Source organism: Athene noctua, chromosome 22, assembly GCF_965140245.1.
Source record: "Athene noctua chromosome 22, bAthNoc1.hap1.1, whole genome shotgun sequence".
NCBI classification, from domain to species: Eukaryota; Metazoa; Chordata; class Aves; order Strigiformes; family Strigidae; genus Athene; species Athene noctua.
In genome coordinates, this window is record NC_134058.1 from 5,140,569 (window position 1) to 5,160,823 (window position 20,255).

Consider the following 20,255-nt stretch of genomic DNA (forward strand, 5'->3'; position numbering starts at 1 on the left):
GTCTTTGATCTTGTATGCAACTTTTCCAGTAGTGTCAACAGTGTTCACCAAACAGAATTGGTTGGTTTCTTTGTGCAGATCGTTTTCTCAGCATTGATAGAGTGCTTCTGCAAGTGTTACTGTTGTTCTTCTCCAGCTGGTACTGCCTTGGGAAAAAGCTGTGTGTAAAAATGTGCTATATTTGCCTCTTCCTAAGAGTCTGACCCACAAGTTAGAAGCAGAAAAAACCCAAACAGTTGCTTTTTGAAATGTTACTTGAATGCTAGGATAAGACTCTATTTATGCTGTTTTCATGTCTTTTCAGCCTGAAGATCCCTGCTTTGCGTCTCAGAGCCGTGTGTACAATGACATTGGGAAGGAGATGTTGCTGCATGCCTTTGAGGGCTACAATGTATGCATTTTTGCCTATGGACAAACCGGCGCTGGGAAATCCTACACTATGATGGGCAAGCAGGAGGAGAGCCAAGCAGGCATAATCCCCCAGGTAGGACAGAACCCGGAAAGGGGGTTTGTTCTTTATAGCATGTTCAGACACATGCTTCCTTATATGCTCTTTTTATATTGCAATAAGAGTTAACAGAGAACTACAGCTTACTTCTGGAGTGAAAGAAGTCTACTGAGGAAAGAGCATTATAAGTAATTTTCCCTCTGTTACTTTTTTTTTTTTTAAATTATACTATACATTCTGTATATTTTTCCTACAACCAATTTCTCCACTTCCCCAATAAACTAGTAAATCAAGATGTTCTATTCATGAGGTTTCTTGTCTTCCTCTCTGACTTTAGCTGGGACAACACTTAAGCACTTTATATTCAGCAGGAATTTGAAAGGTGGTATTACTGATGAGCATGCCACAAACTTTATGTGGAAACAAGTTTCCCTAAGCTAAAAATTGAGTATTATATCTTGGTAAGAATTGAAGACATATCAAAATATTGGGAAAAAATATTTATGGTAGCTGAGCACAGCCCAGTGTTACTTTCCCCCCTTGAAATTCTTTTTTGACATTTGCTGTGGAATTTGAAGAAGTTGAGGTACACCCCCCAAGACATTTTGGCTGGCAAGAATTTATGCCATCATCATGAATGTAGCATTCTATAGCAGTTGGTTGTGTGACACTTGATCTAAATGCAGACCTTCCTCAGTGTGTAGGCGCTGATGGTGGCCCAAGTTTGTGGGAAGATAGTGTGTTCCTCCATTCCCAAAATAGAAATCCGAGGTTGGATTTCAGTTTTAATAAGTAAATATGCTGAACAGCTTGAGTCCTCATTCTGCTGCAGGTTTGCAGTAGACGTTGGCCCTGTGCCACAGGTGTGAAATGGACAACACGGAGCTTTGTTCCCTGTTAACACCGTGGGCATATGTACTGAAATAGGTTGCAAGTGATTAGCTTAAAATAATGTTGAAAGAGCTGATGTGATGGACAGAATTGTTATAGCTAAGCATTTTGTTTTTATCACAGTACTATAAAAGTAGCAGTGTAAAAGGGGAGACGAGCTGAAAATCTGTAACAGCAGCTTTGTGCTGAAGTGTTTTTTTTTTTTTTCTGTTATCTTGATATTCCTGTTTGTGCTTCTGAAACCTCAAATACATACAAATTAAATGTTTTCCTAAGAAAAACCCAACTTAATAATGCTCTTGTAGATTTAATAATGCTCCTGTTATCTACTACAGTTCCAAAACAAAATCATTTCCCTCCAATTTCATTGGAGGCTTTCTCATAAAGGTACAACATGATTTATCTGTTCAGGGAGACCTTGTTGAATCTGTCCTCTTTCTTGTCACATACACAGAAGGTACAGCACAGCCATGTTCCAAGTAATACAGGTTGTTGACATGAAATTCTTATGTGTTGGCAAAATTCCCTGTCTGCCACTCCCTGGTGTGAAACTTTGATGCTTTAACCATGTGCTGACTGAATACTTCAGTGTGTCCTTTCAAAATCTGTTTTTCATACAGTGGCTTGTAGATATCTGTTTAAAGAAACCTCTTTCTACTCTTTAATTCCTCTCTCTACCCATGCTTTTAAACCTCCAAATATATATTCATGGCTTGCCCACTGTGGTTTTTTTTTTTGTCTTTTATTATCTTAATTTTAGGTCTCTTATTTCAGTTACTTGTAGACAATCACTCCTGAAGTGGTAAACTGCTGCTACTTAAAGTACCCCGCATATGAAGATACCGTTACCAAACTTTGAAATAATATCTGTCTATTGATTTAAATCCGAATTTTGGGACTTCAGCACATCAAATAAACAGACTGTTGTTTTTATGAGACTAGGGGACAAATAAAGATTTTAATCATGCTTTTCTAAAATGATTACTTTCCATTTTAGTTATTACAGGCTTTTTCTGATTTTATAGTACAGAAAAATAATACTGGATAAACTTAGAACAGTTGTTGAGATACTATAGAAAATAAGTTTGGGTGACAGTGATGTAGAATTGAGATTAAGTATCTTCTCAGTGAGCCTGTTATGTGGTTGATGTGGTTGATATAATAGTTTCTTCTCCTGCCCTCACTCTAAAGCTAATTTAATGGCATTCTTCTGACTTGTGTTTAATCTCTTTCCAGCTATGTGAGGAACTGTTTGAGAAAATCAATGACAACAGCAATGAAGAAATGTCATATTCTGTAGAGGTGAGTACAGTGAGGGATCAAAGAGTATCAGTGAGCTGGACATCAAACTGATCTTAGGTGCTGCGTTATTAAGATTCTGACTTCTGAAATTTTTTTTTTTGTGTCTTTTCTCTGTTTCATGTTTGAGGCAAATGTAAATAAAACTTTTCTGGAACTTTTTTTACCCCACAAGGAAATTTGTATACATTTACCTTTGTAGCAATTCTGAAAGAAATCATGGGCTGAGAAACCTAAACATGCATTTACAGAATTTTTTTTTTTTTTTTTTACTGCTGAATGGAAGACTTACATGTTTCTTGTCAGTAACTACAGTCATAATTTATACCCTGTATGTGTAGAGGACTTGTCTAGAATAGCTTGGTCACACAGTCTTACCTGACATCTGTTAGTAAGGTTGCTTTACACAAAAAATTGTTTAAGCTGTGCATACATAAGGAATTTGTCAGTACTTAATTTTTCTTAATTATTAGCCTTACTTAAGTTGGGCTGTGTTTAGAAAGTGGTTTTCTTATGCTGTCATACTACAGCATTTCTTTCTCTGTCTTGTCTCCTTGCCCTGCTCCAAAATAAAAATAAAAGCATCTGCTTTTTTCTTTCTTTTACTGTTTTTTCCCCTAATCAGTTTTAATGGCTTGACCTGCATATATATTGCAGGCTTCAAAAGAAAGGAGGACAAAAAAGCCAGTAGAAGTCAAATGTGATTTTTATTAATAAAAGTGAACTCCAGTCATTACTGCTTCTAAATTACAGAACTGGGAATTGACTAGTTCTGTAGCTTTGAATCTGTCTATTTTAACTTCTTGTTTAATTGTATCTTATTAACATTTGATGTCTTAGTGCTTGAATACCATGGGAGTATCATATTTAGGATTTGTGAATGAGAAGATTCCCACATTTTTATGATGTTTTTTATATTTGGTACTTGTTAATGGTTTTGATTATGTCTCCAAGCATAGACTTGTCCATGTGAGAGAGAGAAATAATCTCTTTCATAATGGAAATACAAAATAATGACCATCTGACAAATATACAGACAAGGGAAGACAGCTAGGCAGAAATAGTAATGAAAACGTATAAATAGGGTATGTGATCTGTTTTCGATATGGAATTAATTTTTCTGAATTGCACTTAGAAGAAAAGAGACCTTAAATTTTTAAAACCGCTGCTTACATCTGTAATCTCTCCACAGAATGAAAGTGAATAGCTTACTTTCTCTTTTAATATTTAATATCTTGACTGCTGCAGCTGCTAAGTACCTGTTGGACTGGCATAAGCCTAGTACCATGAAAAACATAAAAATTAAAGAATGCATTTAAAAATAATCTTAGCTTTATAATGTATTTCAAAGGGTGCAGGTTTAAGATTACTGTACTTCGAATAATTGTACTGATGACTTGAATATAGCAGGACGTGGGTACAGCTTAGAATCAAAAGTTGCTTCTGCATACAAAGAAATAATTTTTTTTCCCTTCTAAAATTCATGAGATTCCTTGTAAGCAGACTCCTTTTGCCATCTCTCTTGTCTGCCTCTTTAGAAAAATAGTTTTGCTGCTGTGTCATAATAAAGCTGTTAGGATGATTGTGAACTCAAGTGTATAATTCTTAAACACCAATGTTTTTTGAAATAGCTGAGGGATCTATACCTGGATGCAGGGCCTGCAGCTTACGTTGGAGATCTGACGCATGAGACTAGTGACTCTTTTTTCCCTCTGCCCCTGTCTCAAGTTGTTAAATGAATTTAGAGACTCCCCAACAGCTTTCCAGTAGGGGACTGAGGGAGTTTCTACAAGTGGCAGTCTGAAATGCTGCAGAGCTGCTTGCAGAGCAAGCCTTAAGAAATGCTAAATTGTCCATGCAAATTCCTGCTTTCAGGTGAGTTACATGGAGATTTACTGTGAGAGAGTCAGAGACTTGTTGAACCCGAAGAACAAAGGGAATTTGCGGGTACGAGAACATCCTCTGCTTGGACCATATGTGGAAGATCTGTCCAAGTTAGCAGTCACATCTTATACAGACATTGCAGACCTCATGGATGCTGGGAACAAAGCCAGGTTAGTGATGGTGGCGCATTACATGTTTTTATTTCTGTTGTGGGTATAAATGGCATATAGCAACAAATTTAAAATACCTTCTGTGATGCATTGGCACTTTTTAAAAAATTCATGATGTATGAGGATTATTGTTGAAATATGCGCCAATCGATGCTATTAAAAGGCTGAAATTGATTTGTGTGGTGAAATAGCCCTGCAAATGGCTGTATAGATATTTAAAGCTTGTAATGGCTTGACATGAGGTATGTAAATAATTATACTAGATGTTAGTTCTGCCTTCGTTATGTACTGTATCACTATATTGGTATAAATAGACGTGTGAACACAGTCTTTTCTTTCATTCGAGTGGTCAGAACTAAAGTTGGCATTCTAGCTTTAGGTTCCGGTTCATTAGTAGTTGTTTTCTTGTCAGCTGTAGGCTCCATTTAACAATGTGTGGGAAAGACTGACATAAACGCTGTGTGGGAAAGACCGACATAAATGCTGCTTGTGTTTTCTTGGGTGTTGTGAAGTAGCTTATTGAGTACATAGATTGAGGAAGCTCTGTTTAAACTGTGATTAAGATGGGAGTAATTCAGGAGTGGAAAAAATCAAAGGGTTTGTTAATGATATTTGGTGTGGCTTGGTCTTGGTTACAGGGCAGAACATTCAACTCTACAGCCTTCTGGTCTTGTTCCTCTCCAGCTGCATTTAGCCCTGCAGGTAGTTGTACTTGCAGCATAGAGGCTACTGTTTTCTAAACATGCCTATATCTGTTCATATTTTAGGACCGTGGCAGCTACCAACATGAATGAAACCAGCAGCCGCTCTCATGCTGTGTTTACAATTGTCTTTACTCAGAAGAAACATGACACAGAAACTGATCTTTCCACAGAGAAGGTATGTTACAGATAAGCAGCGTTCTGACTTGTTTTTCACAATCTTCCATGTAGCCATGGCCGGGTTTAAACTGGACAATTGGCAGTATAGTGAGAAAATGAGAATTGTTTTTTCTGGTGGTTTGCTTAAGGCTGAACTTGCTGAGTCCCTTGACAGCCCTTTTATTTCTTGTGGGATTTTGTTTGATTGTAATTCTAAAACCAACTAAATTGTGAATATGTGCAGAAGGAGAATATATAGGTGAGGGAAAATATAGCCTTAAGGACTAGGTTCAGTGGGAAGCAATCTATGAAATGTCAATCCTCCCCAGTCATGTTCCCAAAACCTTCTGAGGTTTTGCTTGTCAGTGCAAAAGACTTGCCTTGTTAGGGCATAGAAATTGGGATGAGTGAGACTGAGACACTTCCTGGAATTTGCATGTTACAAAGGAGGCACACTGCTTAGCATGGAACAGTTTTCTGGCTTTTAGAACTGAAATAGAGACTCTGCATGCAATGTAGCTGAAATACAGGTAACGGTCACATTTCTGAACTGACCACTGTGGGCAGATCTGAAAAAATAGATGTATTGAAGACACACACACACACCGCCCCCCCTAAGACCCTGTAAAATTATCATTAATTGACATGCACTCTTTAGTTAGGCCAGTGCTTTACTGTTGGTGTCACTGTGGTCAGGATGAAACATTAAATTTCTCATCCTTTGAGGTTCTTGTGTTATATGTAGCAGTAATGATTTATTTTGACTCGTGTTCTGCTCTGTTCATGTGAGATCTCATTCTCTCTTTATAGGTATAGTGATACTTACAGCATATTCAGATACTTCTTATCCATAAGATAACAGCATCAAGCTAATTGCTTGTGAAAACTTTGTTTGACTTTAGTTATAAGCACACTACAGTGATCAGTTTTTGGGGTTTTTTTGTTTTAGACAGGAGAGTGTTTCTCATGTCATAGAATTCGTTGATATTTTGTTCTTAGTCTAGTTCACCAAGAGCTAATTCTTGTTGTTAATGTGCTTTCCCTCTTCAGGTCAGCAAGATCAGCCTTGTGGATCTAGCTGGGAGTGAGCGGGCTGATTCAACTGGTGCCAAAGGAACCCGATTAAAGGTACTGGGCCATTGATGTGTGGGGAAAGAAAGGGTGCGCAAGCGTGTGAGGTCTTTGCTTGACAAATAATAAGGAAAAGAAAGGATTGCTATTATAAGTATGGAAAAAACAGCTGCAAAACTGAAGACTTTTTTTTTTTTTCCCTCATCATGGATGTGACATTTGGCTCATTTAGTCTACAGAGATTTATGGCTGAACAATTTTAATTACTATATAATACTGGATTGTGTTTTCCCAGGAAGGAGCAAATATAAACAAGTCTCTCACAACTCTGGGCAAAGTTATTTCAGCACTGGCTGAAGTGGTAAGTACAACATTTACCTGCAACAGTCTTTCTGTAGCTAGTAAAACTGTGACAGTAAAAACCATGGAGTACAGCAGAATCCTTCACTGTCCTTGGCCTAGTGTTCTCAGCCAAACTAGGTGTGTGTAGTTCAGTAGGTGACCAGTGTTGATGGTATTCTGTGAATGTGATGCAGACTGGTAGAAACTTTATCTGTTGATAGATTGAAGCATTGGTTTATTTAGCTGTGAAGAAACCTTGCAAAAGAAGCCTACGTTTGTGTGGAAGATATGTCCATGTAACAGGCTTTTGGTTCTGCAGGGCAGTAATTTTATTTTTATTTGAAAGAATAATTTTAGAAAACCAACTGCAGCTTAGTTGTTAAAAATTTTAGAAATACCAGTGTAATAATTTGATTATCACTGGGGTTTTTTTTTGAAATGGCAAGATTTAATGTGTTGAGTTGAGTGAGCATATGTTGACCCAAACATAATGTAGGTTTAGAAAAGTACCCTGTCTTTTATAATCAACTATTATTTAAAATAAAGCAGGTAAATTATTGCTGTTCTTTTTAAAAGTGAGTTCTCAACAGCTTGGACAGGTTGAATATACTTAAGTGCTTTTTAGGGTTTTTTTACATGAAAACTATAAACATTCATTACGCTTCTCAAGAACATAAAATACTGTCCAGGCTAACATGGAAATTGCATCTGAAGCTCTGTTAAGAAGCTCACCTTGTATCTTCTTCCTCTTTCTTTACTGCTTTCAACTTAGGATAACTGCACTAACAAGGTATGATGGTCTGAGTAGTAGTGGATGTTGTCTTTTTCTTCCTGAGTGTAAGATTTTATTCTCTTCACTTTGGAATCAAAGAACAGGGATCTTTTATGTCAGATCTTTGAGAAATTCCTGTGACTATAAATTATAGTTATGAAGCCTGAAAATTATCAGTACTAAAAATGTTTTTAGGTGGGGGATAAATTAATGAAAACTACACATTTAAGTATCTATTTAGGAATATTGTTCTATTACATTCCTGCTCCTGATTTGATGACTTACCTTGGGAATATTTACTTTTAGTATGGAAAACTTTGCTTTCATGCATCTACTCACAATACTTTTTTTTCTTTACCCCAAGTGATAGATTCTAGGCTATAGTCAATTCTAGATTTCAGCTTTAGCATCTGGTTCTTACCTGCCCTTAGTAATTTTACTTGTCCATTGTAAGGTTATTCACCTTTTGCAGGGGACAACTGAACTATTGCAAGACTAACGCTCACATTTTAAGCACCTCTTGAGTGTTAAGAGGAGTTTCACACAAATTATAATCGGGCCTTTTATTGCAAAGCCATATCCTGTGTTAAATGTTGTGTGGAATTAAACTTTTGACATCTCTTGAAGCAAGACGTTTGCCTACTAACTGTGTAAGTAAATGGATGACCCAAGACTCACATTCTGTTATGGAGCTTTTGAAGTTAATCATTGTTCTTTTAGACCAAATAAAGAAGCTAGGGAAAGGCTTTACAATGAAATTTGGCGGGAAGTCTGCCAAAGGTGCTGGGAAGGCCCTTTTCTCTTTTGGGGAAGATGTACATTTGTCACTACTGATTTTGGGACAAAGTACTTAGCTACTTGGGCCTTGTGCGTTGGTTTGAGTAGTCTCTAAAGATTTTATCTTTCTTCTTTTTAAAAAAAACCCCAAACCTAAGCAACACACAAAATGCCCCCAAACCACCTCCCTTCTCCTCATACTTCTAATTTCAGTGTTCAAGTGTTCAGCTATTCTGTCCTCAAGTTTCCTAATAACTGCTTACAGAAACACAGAAGTTTGGATAGTTGTCTTTTCACATGTGCACCTGTATCTCTGTAGCTGTGCAGCCTCCACTAATACACTTTTGACTGCTCTGAAAAGACGTAACTTTCCTAGGAAAGGAAAAGTGAATCTTCCCATGAATGAGTAAGGGTTTACTGCTTAAATTTTCTTGGAATGGTGTTAGAACACAGAATTTAAATGTCAGGAAGATATTCTTCCTACACAGAAAAACCTTTCTGAAGGTAGTGCATTAAGGGAGTTCTGTGAACTGCTTATCATCATCTGTTTAGATGTCTGAATATGTTGCATGTTATCTAATAGCAAACTCAGCAATGACTTGTACACCTGAGATGGGCAAGCCCCCTGTTTAGATAGCATGTGTATGCTGTCATGGTTCTTTTAATACCTATACTATGATTTTTGTGTCTTAAATATTAATTTTCCATCCAGTGTCTTATTTTTCAGTAGTGTGTTCTTTCGTTGTAGAGTAAAAAAAAGAAGAAGACAGACTTCATACCATACAGGGATTCTGTACTAACATGGCTTCTTCGAGAAAATCTAGGTATGGCTGACTTGCCTGTGCCAGTATGAAAAGAAATTCTCACTAAATGCTTTCAATTTACCTACCTTAAATTCATATCAAGCATGAGGTTAAATATTTCTGGTAGTCAAATCTGAGCCATGTAGTTTCACCTTTTTTTAAAGTTGCAACTCTCCTATGATTTTTTTAATGTTCATTAGTAATGTAGAATATAGTTGAATTCTATATTTTATTGAAAATACTGATATTTTATAGGCAATTAGTGCCTAAATTGTACACTCTAGTTAATCTAAAATCTTGCCTGTTCATTATAGGTGGTAACTCCAGAACTGCGATGGTTGCTGCTTTGAGTCCGGCAGACATAAACTACGATGAAACTTTGAGCACTTTAAGGTACTTTCTTTTTGTCTGAGAGGGATATGGATAGCTGTTGGCTCTAATAGCCACATTCTATCTTTCAAAGCTTTCTGTTACTGTATTTTGATAAAGTCTGGGGGGAGGAAGACTATACTGGCAAGAACTCAATTATCCCAAAAGAGGAAAACCAATCTATTGTATGTGAAGAGAGAGCTAGGGATTTATGGCCAACTCTTAACTTGAAAAATCAAACTCATCTTCTCTTTGTATGTTCTTTTCCAGTGTGGTCCCTAAAATAGAGCATATTATTCAAGCTTAGGCTTCAAAGCGCTGAATAAAGAAAAAAGAGAAAACTTGTTGTTTGTTGTACATATTGTTAATCCATCTTGAATAGGACTTGTCTGTTTTGCAGCAATATCCTGTATTAAATAGAAATTCAAATGAATGATTGAATATAATCCAGGATTCTCTTCTGACACACAGCTGGAAGCTAAATGTCTCCTATATTGCTGCATTCCTGTGTTGTGTATATGCATTTCTGTGTTCATTGTAAGGTTTCATTGTTTTGGTGTGGTTCTAGATACGCTGATCGTGCAAAACAGATCAAATGCAATGCTGTCATCAATGAAGATCCCAATGCCAAGCTGGTGCGTGAGCTGAAGGAGGAGGTGACAAGGCTTAAGGATCTCCTGCGTGCCCAAGGGCTGGGAGATATTATTGACAGTAAGTGGATTAAACAGACCTTACCATCTTGAGCTGGGTTTCTCTTACCAAGGAGGGAGAGCTGGGCCTGTAAGAAAAAGGCATTTAAACTTTGGAAGTTAAATGTAAGTGCTGATACTAAATTTTGAACGTGGTTTTAGAAATGGTAGGCTCTTCTGTCTTTAAACAATTGATCCTAGGATCGTCTGTAGTGTTGACAGGCCACCTTCAAACTCTCAAATTAAAACATGGACATCGAGTTTCCTGTTACTGTAGAAATGATTTTGTGTAATAGAACTTAGACATTCAGGAGTTGCTGTGGTGGGTTATGGAGGCCTTGTTGTTAGGCTGCCAATAAAAGAAGAATAGTTGAGATATAGAAACTTAATTTCATACAAAAAATAAGCATCTTTTCTTCCACCTTAAAGGGTTAATGTTATTAGTTGATACCTGGCTTCAATGCCATCCTTGCTCAGAAAGGAAAACAATGGCTAATTCGTGTTGGACAGAGTCCCGAGTGACAAACGATTTGTCATCTCAAAATAACTAGCTATCAAACAGCTGCTTGTGAATAAATAATGAATTCTCTTGGGGTGAGGTTTAGAGTTAGGTTGGCAGAGCAGTATTGTACCGTTTTGCTTTGCCAGCAACCTCTTAAAGCACCAGAACACACTTGTGCCTGAATTATTTGCTTGTCCTCATTCCAAACAAGGCAAATAAACTAAAATTTTAGCTGCTACATTCTTCTATAATATGAACAGTGATTTAACTCCTAGTGAAGGAGATGCCCATAGAAACACAGGATGAGTTCCAGTGGATTAAAAGATTCATTGACTTGGAAAAAAAAAAAAAGTAAACGTTGCACCAGTTTCTGATTTGTCAGAGCTTATTTGCCTGTGAAGCAGAAGTCCTGACTTAGTCACAGACTGCTTAAAGATGTGTAACGTGTGTTTACCTTTTTGTTTGCTTGTTTTCAAGAGAATGGGGCCAGAAGACAATGAAATGCAGGTGTTTTCATGCTTGGTACAGTCTGTGGTTTTTGGTTCTAAATCAAAACTGAAAATACTGTGTGTTACTGAAAATTGTGTTTTGTTTCTTTAAACATCAAGTAGTATTCTCTTCCCTTTCTGTGGCTAGTGAACCTTCAATTTTGATCCTTCTTGTATTTTCCCTCCTGCTTCCTTTCAGTTGATCCAATGGGAGATGAATACTCTGGAAGTGGAGGCAAATGTGTGTATTGTGTGATTCTCTTTTTAACCTGCTTTCTCTGGGTCAGCTTTTAACTGAGCTTTGCATGCCAGCATTTCTCACAGGGAAATCCCAGACAGAACACTCACGGTGGAATGCAATGCAGTTTCATGGAAACTAGCTTAACCAGCATTTCTTAGATTGAGTCGACAGTCAAAAAGTGCAAAATTTAAAATGCAGCATATGTTCATTGCTTTCTTTCTGGCAGAGTATAGAAGGGAGAGTGGTGATTCCTTAGTCTGTTTTCATGACAGTTAACAGTTTAGATTTGAACTAGAAAATCTTTTTTTAAATCTTTCTCAAGTTACTCAGTTGAAACGGCTTCTGCTCACCTAGCTTCCTGGCCTTTTAACGTCTCTTTTCCACCTAGAAGTATTTGTTTTAAATGTGTCAATTGATGAACTCAAGATGAAATGTTATCAGTTCTTCCTGGAGACTGAGATTATTTACTTTGTATAGTCTCTTTAAAAAAAAAAAAATTGCACATCTTATGCTGATGAAGGTCTCTTATTTGAGCTCAAATACTTGGTTGCAGATGATTAACTTAATAGGGTTAAAACCAGTCAGCAAATAGCATTTTATTTCTGTTCTACTGTTTGCTTTTATGAAAGGGAAATACATGTAGTCCGTTGCAAGTGGCATGTATTCTATGTAAGTTTTGTGTTGGTAGACTTTTTAAACTCTTTCAGTCAGTCGTCTTCACCCTCACTCAAACAATATCAACTGGAAGAGATCTGTCTGAAATTTCCTACAATTAAGGCTACTGGTCGTGTAAAGACTCATCCTGGCCTTGTCTTATGTTCTGATGCTGCTTCCAGCGTGTGCATATGTCATCTGTGTGAAAGCTGCAGCCTCCAGGAGAAGCGTGCATGATGTTGAGGGTTTTGGTTCTCTGTGGTCACAGCAACTGTGAAAGCTATTGCAAGTGCCACTTCCTTTATCTTCAGGAGTGCATGTGTCTATTGCCCTTTTGAGATTTCATCCTCGCTGCTGTCATGCCTGCTTTCCTCATCCCGATGGCATTCCCTTTCCTTAACCTGCTTTTCTTCTGTTAAACTCCCACCCCTGCTTCCTCTATTTGCAGATGGTGGTTTTCAAACTGACTTGATGCAATCATCAGTTTCATGAGGCTGAAACAGCAGGTTGAATGTGGAGTGAACTAGGGCATAAGGCTGACAATAGCAGAGTTGTTCGGGATAAGAGTAGAGAAGGTGTAGGAGGATATGGAAATTTATGCAATGTCTGGGTGAGCACCTCATTTTTCTAAGTGTGAAGCCCTTGTTTATAACTTGCAAGGTCTGGTTTGACCTGTTTCTTTCCTAAGGATACTTATTTTAAAGGATTTGTTTTTGAAATAGAATTTTAAACTATCAACATTATTAAAACTGAGCTGTTTAGCTGTCTGATATTTCCATGTTAGAAGATTTTAGGGTTTTTTTGGTGTGTGATTATTCTGAGGATATGGTTTACAGACATATCTGAGAAGCTGTTAGATTAAAATAAATTGCCTTTGGATATTTGTTCTTAAATCATTCATACACCTGTTTCTTGTTTTCTGCCTTTCAAGGAGGCATCTTTCAGGCCTCCAGGTTGTCAGGCTACAAAAGCTGCCTTATTAAATTTTGGGGTTTTTTAAGGCCTTCCTCATCTAAACTAAGACTAAAAAGCTTTAAAGCACCTTCTGAAGGATGAGAGCCTTATCAGATATTTCACTGATCAGGCATCTTAGATTTCCATAATGAGGGTCACGAAGTAACATAATGATGTTATTGTGAACTTGTGTTCTCTTCTCCCAGTCATGGACTGACAGGTGATTTACATACTCTCCTGTGAGAATTTAAGGAGGAGTAGTTCTTTGTCCTTGTAGTCTGGGTGGTTCAGCTGCACAACCACTGCTGTGATAAAGATTTACTGAATCATCATTTTAGATTAAAGGAGTCTGGAAGAGAATGTTTTGCTGAGTTTAAGGGGTGGTGTCTGTTCAGACTTCAGCCCACAATGTCACTAATACTCATGAGGAACTGAATCTGCTCCCCATCTCCATGGTGCTCAGTTCAGTGTTCAGTTAGGAATAGGATGTTCTATTTTTTGGCAGCTGTGTAATTCATTTTTTCAGATTTTTTTGATCAAAATGGTTTATGATGCAGTCCTTACTAATAATCCTCAGGGTCTGAACTGAGTTATTATTATGTTATGGATACTAATATTCAAAGATTTGTTTCAGAACTGCCATCTAAAAATTAAAAAACTTGTCTTGTTGCTGCTTAAATGCTTTCCTCTTACACTGGTATTTCCTTCCTTTCCTTTTTCCTCTTCCTTCCCTTTTCCTATTTTCCTTTTTCCCATCTTTCTGCCTTCCCTCTGTCTGTGTGTCTCTCTCCCAGATTTGAAAGATTTTCAGAACAATAAACATAGATACTTGCTAGCCTCCGAGAATCAACGTCCTGGCAATTTTTCCACAGCCTCCATGGGGTCCCTCACTGCATCTCCATCCTCCTGCTCTCTCAGTAGTCAGGTGGGCTTAACATCTGTGTCCAGTATACAGGAAAGAATCATGTCAACACCTGGAGGAGAAGAGGCAATTGAACGTTTGAAGGTACGTATCGCTGTAGATTAGGGAGGCGATTAGTTTGGTCTTTTCCAAAGCTAAATAGCAGTGAACCCAGGAGAATTTTCCTTCATAAATATGTCTAGTATGCTCTTCTATAGGACGTTGTCTGAAACCCACTTGCACCTTAAAAAGGGCGCTTAACTGTGGTGGAGTAGAAACTGGCACAGGCTTTCCTGTTAGGATTATTTAGGTTTAATTGTGGCCTGGAGTGACAACTAAATTATAAATGAAAATCTTGATTCCTGTTTACAGGTCCTCTGATGCAGTGGTAATTATGGAAAATTTGATCATAAGTATAGACTTCAGGAGATCTTGGTCAGCACTATTGTGGACAAAGTCTGACTAGCAAATGCACTCGGCTTTCAGAAAACCAAATTACCCCAAAGTTGAAAAAAGGAGGAAGAATAATCCTGCTACTGTTGTATTCACCCAGCCCCCACAGATTAAAATGTGAAGCACACAGAATAGCATGCTTTATCCAGACAATAGCGGCCTTGTCCCAATTCTGCATAGTATTGAACCGCATCAAAAGTGCATTACAGTGAAGTATTTCTTAATTTTTATGAAACTCCCCCCCCCAATCTCCATGGGTGGATGAGTGGGGAGAGCTGGCTGTGTTGAATCTATGCTTCATTCTCATGTCTTGTCCATGAGACACTGCCACAGGGATTGGAATGGGCTGGAACAGACACTGCATATCCCTTTCCTATTGGAAACTGGCTGTTGCCATGGAAATAACAGTGTGGTCTCTGCAGTTCTTGGCATCCAGTTGCTGAATGATGTCTGTAAATCAGATTTTAAAAAACAGAGAAGAGGAAAAATAATTTAGGTGGCTCAAATTAAAGTTTGACTGTGGTTAGATATGAAGTTGTCTTTTCTCAGCTTTCCTTCAAGGCTATTTACCCTTATAAAATTAAGGAAGACAACATAGAATTTTTAAGTGCTGGGAGTACTTTTTATATACAAAATTAATTTGAGGTCTAGAACTGAGCACAAACTTCACTTGCTTTGTGTATTATGTGAAGAATTTTGAGAAGAATAGTAAAACAGCTTCTGGGGTTTTCACACAGGAATCTGAGAAGATCATTGCAGAGCTGAACGAAACATGGGAAGAAAAGCTGAGGAAAACTGAGGCCATTAGGATGGAAAGGTCAGGAATTGGAAGTGCTGTCAATGTGGATGGTCTCTAGAAAATGGAGAAGTTTGGGAAATGGAGAATGTTATTCTGTTCAGAAGCAATAGAACAGCAGAATAGTGCTTAGTGATAATTCTGCTGAACTTTGTGATATATATAACAGTAGGGGCAATGCTGAGAGTAAAGCTGTATTCTTTCCTGTATTTCCTACAGTTAGTGTTTACCACTGTAATTCAGGTAACATCCTAAACTGCTACATGGGCTCCCACCGTTCTCTTACATTCCAAAGATTCTAGCCCTAATGTTAAGCAGAAAATAGTAAGTTTTAATACCAGAGTATTTAAAACTGTGAAACAGCTCCAGCTTTGGTTTGAGTTGTGTCTTAAAGCAATAAGACAGATTCTTAATAATTGTCAGAAAGTGGGTGCAACCAAACAGAGCATTAATTATTAGAATATTAAAAGCTTAAAAAATATGTAAGGGGAACATCTTTGGCTGGAAACAATGTGATTGAGCAGTCCATAAAATTATGAGAGGTATACGAAGAAAGTGGATAGAGATTCATTATTCACTGACAGAGCTAAGGGACGTTAAGGCTGACGGCTGATTTGAAACAAGTAGGAAGTTCTCACAATGCATAGGTGAATTGTGGAAGTCTTTACTGTGTGATGTGGATGGTGGTAGGAGTTGAATTAAAAAAAAAAAAAAGACAAAACCTCAAAACCAGCAAAACAACTTTGGATATCTGTTTAAAAGAAATGCCACAATTCTGGAATTTTCTTAGGAATAAATTGGGAGATTATGAGAATACTTTGGGGAAAATATCACAGTATTTGCCATGTTCTTATTCTTCTGTGTTGGCGTCACTGTTGTACTTTGTCAAAACCAAGAATACTTGTTACATGAACAGTTTGACCCAGCACAATCCTTTTTATGTCTTCAGAAGGAGAGATACTTCCTCTGTTAGATCAAGACAAGCCAGTTAAGTCTTTGTAAATTAATGAAAAGTGGTAGATCCTTTTACATAAATTAAATATTGAAATTTAGAACAGACTTTAACCTTCCTTAAAGAAAGCAATGACTGCAATGTCCTAAAATGTACTTATCTTGTGATACATGGTTGCGCTGAAGTGCTGTTGAATCTCTGTAAAATTTTTGCTGTTGCCATTCTGCAGGTTGTAAACTCTAGGACTACATTCTAGAAACTTGCTCTATTGTGTTACAAGGTGGTGACAGTCCTGGCTGTATAGTCGATGGATAGGCTGGTTGAAAATCTGATATATTTCATTACATGACTTTCATTAGATCTTATTTTATTTAAGAAGCCTAAAATATGCTAAATATCTTTTTTTCTCTCAGGGAGGCATTGTTGGCAGAAATGGGAGTTGCCATTCGGGAAGATGGAGGAACACTGGGAGTCTTCTCACCTAAAAAGGTAGAGAAAATTGATAACTATTCCTCTCCAGAAAACTGATGAAGCTGGGAGGAGAGGGTGTTGAGGGAGCTACCATTCACACAAGGGCTTGTATTCGTGTAAGATACAGAAGAGCATAAATGAGGTTTGAACCCTTAGTAGTAAGTTTCTTTTACTATATTTTTTTGGAAATAGCTTTAGTGTTAGAATGTATCAAAACACTCTCCATCTAAGCATTATTTTGCTTGTAATAACGAAGTTGGATGCTGTTCCTCATGCAAGTGATGCAACATAATACTTAATGCTTTTAGGGAGCTGCAGAAAGAGCTGCCTGTGGTAGATTCCGCTGGTTGTTAAAGTAGGGAATCATGTTCTAGCCTAATACAGGGATGAAAATAGGAGCAGTGTGAAAAGTTCATGGGGAGACTTCTGATACCAAAAAACGGTTGAGCTTTTTTGTATCTTCCTTTAGAAGAATCTGTGCTGCATGGAGAAGCATTTGCAGCTCCTTGCATGTCTGTCAATTTGGCAGTAACTCAGAAATGCTGCCTCTTGGATTGTTGTTGCCATTTTGTGCAGTAGCTGTGTGTGACCTTAATGTACTCCACCTATTCTTCTTTGAGATACCCAGGAAAGTTTTGAAGTCTTGGTGCTCTTCCTTGAATTCCTTTGTTAATCCTTCTTCCGCCTTGGAAAAAGGAATTGTAATCTAATGAACCACTGAACATGGGGGGATGCAGGGGAGAATTTCTTTTGGTACATGTCAATAGTTCTATTTCCTGAAATTTGAAAGAAGCAGGAAAAGGGCATAAACTAGTGCTATAAATATAAAATGATCAAGTTAGTGAAGAAGCTGGAGTTAATGCAGAATTATTGGAGTACAAGGAAAAGAACATACTTTATTGTATTGCAAAAATGTTTCAACAAAAACCACAGGGTAATATTTTAGCTGAAACTTGCATGTGCAGGTGTGTAACAAACAATCTAAGATTAAATGGGGACCTATCTAGAGTCACTGTACAGAAATACAGTACAGCAGAATTGGTTAAATTGTTGAATCCTTCTCTTAGTGTTAGGTTTTGAGTAGGTGGAGCTCTGGTTTGCTTTTGGTGTATACTCCAGAAATGCCTAAGGCTTGTGAAGACACTAAGTCGTTGAGTGTTCTTTAAATTTCTTTCTCTTATGTTATGGATCCTCATCTCCTTTTAGATTTTGCCTCAGAGGCCCTCAGCTCTTTTTGATGACTCTTTTGATGCATTTTCAGCTGATCAGGTTTGTGTATAAATGCCAGCTGGATTTAGTAGTTGCTTTGGTACTAGATAGTATTTATTTTTACCCATATAGGATTTATTAGGAGAAGTAAACCTCCTGACCTAGCCCTGTCTGCCTCTGTTCCTTGCTATCCTTGCACTTTAATTTCATTAGTTGTTCTTCTAGTAACTGTGGTTGATGTTGTGAAACTTTAGGAGATGTACATAGAAAATTGAAGGGTATTTTTATAAAGGCTTTACACTTCTGAGGTACCAGTATGGATCTAATCATATGCTGCTAGGACAGCACTTTGTTTTTACCAGCTGAGCTGTCAATTGAACTCTGTAAGGTAAACTTTGCCCACTTCACAAATTAAAAGGTATCATGTTGTGCAATCATTGCTGTATCTGCTGCTTTTGCCTTGATGGCAGAAAACTTCTTGAAATGGATTGTGGAAATTGAATTGCTTCTGCTCCATCAAAGATGGGAGCAGGAAAAATCCCTCAGCTCGTGCTTGAGGAATACTGTACAGGAGAAAGTTGACATAACTGTCTGTGGATGAATGAGGGATCAGTCGCCTTTGCTAGCATCATCTTGCATGTTGTTGAGTTTTATTTCTTACAGAGCTCTCTGTTGTCTGTGAAAGACCCATTCAGACTTTGATTTAGTGTAGTAAATGAACTCGGATGCTAAAGCATGTGTGTATAAGGTACAGCATTATTTTCAAAGTGTCCAAGTGGTACAAGTCATAGTGGTGCTACAGCAGTTAACGATGTTTGGGATTTGGTTTCTCTTCAGTTTTCTCTTGATTTAAGAGCTTCATACAGCTCCAAATGTTGATCTGAATGCAGTGAGTAACGATGATGGCATGGGACATCTTCAGCTGCAGTTTTAGGTGGCCACTATATATTTAGGTGTGAAAAAGGTGTCTTGTCTTTTTTTCCCTTTCTGTTTTTTAGTTAAATCTTTCATTGGGCAATTGACAATCAGACTTCTTCATTCAAAGACAAATTTCATTGTGAATGTCCAGTAATTTTTGAGCTTCTGTAAACTGAGTGTTGTTAGCATCTGTCTTCAGTAAACGTTTTTGCAGTGACAGTAAGTTGATGGAAGCAATGTTTCCAAGGAATTGTAGCCAAATTTATTTCCTTTTGTTAAATTTATTCTATTTGAGGGTAACAAAGGGGCAAGTGGCTTATTAACAATTTTATTTCTCTTTTATCATATTCTTTAATTCTGTTTAACCATTTTTGCCTTTTCTTTTGTGCTTGTGCTTACTGCTATCTCACTGGCTAGATTTTCACACCAAGGCCTTGTGACTTGTTTGCTGATTCCAGTGGGGTTTTTTCACCAAAGAAGGTTGGTTTAGTGACCGTAGCGGATTTACATTTAGAAGAACTTTAGATGAAGAGCTTTTTAGCTGTTTGTATCAAGAGAACGTTGGTAGTTTTAGATTTTCTTTTCATGTTAACAAACTTTGCCAAATGAACACCTGGCCTGTATTGCCCACGAAAAGCCAAATTTGATTCCACATCAGTTTCAAAATTTTGCTGAAACAACCTTTTCTGCTGTTGGACTTCTCTTTACCACAGTTTACAGAAACTTTACAAGTAAATTTTTTTTTTTCCCAGCTGACGCTTTTATTCCTGTGATTGATATTTCAGATAACTAAGCAATATGATCTGTTTCTGCTGTTACTTTGTGATGCTCTTCAGTACTGCAAGAGATTATATTTGAAAAAATGCATTGTGAAATGACCTTGATATACATAGCAAAACTGCTGGATTAATATACATCCTCCACAGCTGTGGGAAGAAGACTGAAAGTAGATCCTTGGTGCTTAATTAACTTTTCTCTTTGTTCTTTCAGACTCCTCATCTTGTAAACCTTAATGAAGATCCACTCATGTCTGAATGTCTGCTTTACTACATCAAAGATGGTATTACTAGGTGAGGATTGGTTCTAATATGCTCTGAAGTCTGCTTCTTTGCTTGCTCAAATCCCCATGCTGGGGACACCATGAGTTTAAGTAATAATTGTGCCTTGAGCTATTCAACTTGCAGGTACTAAGTTGTACTTGAGCTATTCAGTACTTGCAGGTACTGAAGCATGAGATTGCTGTAGGTGGAAAACCTACAGAAATGCATTTTCTTTTAAGTTGATTCTGTGCTTTAAAAGTAATGTTTGCAGTCACTCAGCTGTTTAAGAAGTTCGTTACTG

The 20,255-nt window shown here is 37.5% G+C and overlaps 1 protein-coding gene across 17 annotated transcripts in view; it reads left to right on the forward strand.

Moving 5' to 3' along the window:
* The window catches only part of KIF1B (kinesin family member 1B), a 96,411-nt gene that overhangs the window by 23,787 nt on the left and 52,369 nt on the right, over positions 1 to 20,255 (forward strand). For 4 of the 17 annotated variants that reach the window (XM_074925046.1, XM_074925048.1, XM_074925054.1 and 1 more), the window contains exons 4-20: positions 305 to 484; positions 2,576 to 2,641; positions 4,514 to 4,692; positions 5,460 to 5,571; positions 6,603 to 6,680; positions 6,919 to 6,984; positions 7,738 to 7,755; positions 9,263 to 9,338; positions 9,632 to 9,710; positions 10,255 to 10,397; positions 11,565 to 11,606; positions 14,009 to 14,220; positions 15,306 to 15,385; positions 16,730 to 16,805; positions 17,994 to 18,056; positions 19,332 to 19,394; positions 19,905 to 19,984. In XM_074925046.1, the coding sequence (XP_074781147.1) occupies positions 305 to 484; positions 2,576 to 2,641; positions 4,514 to 4,692; positions 5,460 to 5,571; positions 6,603 to 6,680; positions 6,919 to 6,984; positions 7,738 to 7,755; positions 9,263 to 9,338; positions 9,632 to 9,710; positions 10,255 to 10,397; positions 11,565 to 11,606; positions 14,009 to 14,220; positions 15,306 to 15,385; positions 16,730 to 16,805; positions 17,994 to 18,056; positions 19,332 to 19,394; positions 19,905 to 19,984 (1,613 nt within the window). The remainder of the gene's footprint in view (positions 1 to 304; positions 485 to 2,575; positions 2,642 to 4,513; positions 4,693 to 5,459; positions 5,572 to 6,602; positions 6,681 to 6,918; positions 6,985 to 7,737; positions 7,756 to 9,262; positions 9,339 to 9,631; positions 9,711 to 10,254; positions 10,398 to 11,564; positions 11,607 to 14,008; positions 14,221 to 15,305; positions 15,386 to 16,729; positions 16,806 to 17,993; positions 18,057 to 19,331; positions 19,395 to 19,904; positions 19,985 to 20,255) is intronic. The other 13 variants (XM_074925060.1, XM_074925062.1, XM_074925063.1 and 10 more) reach the window with 9 other exon arrangements.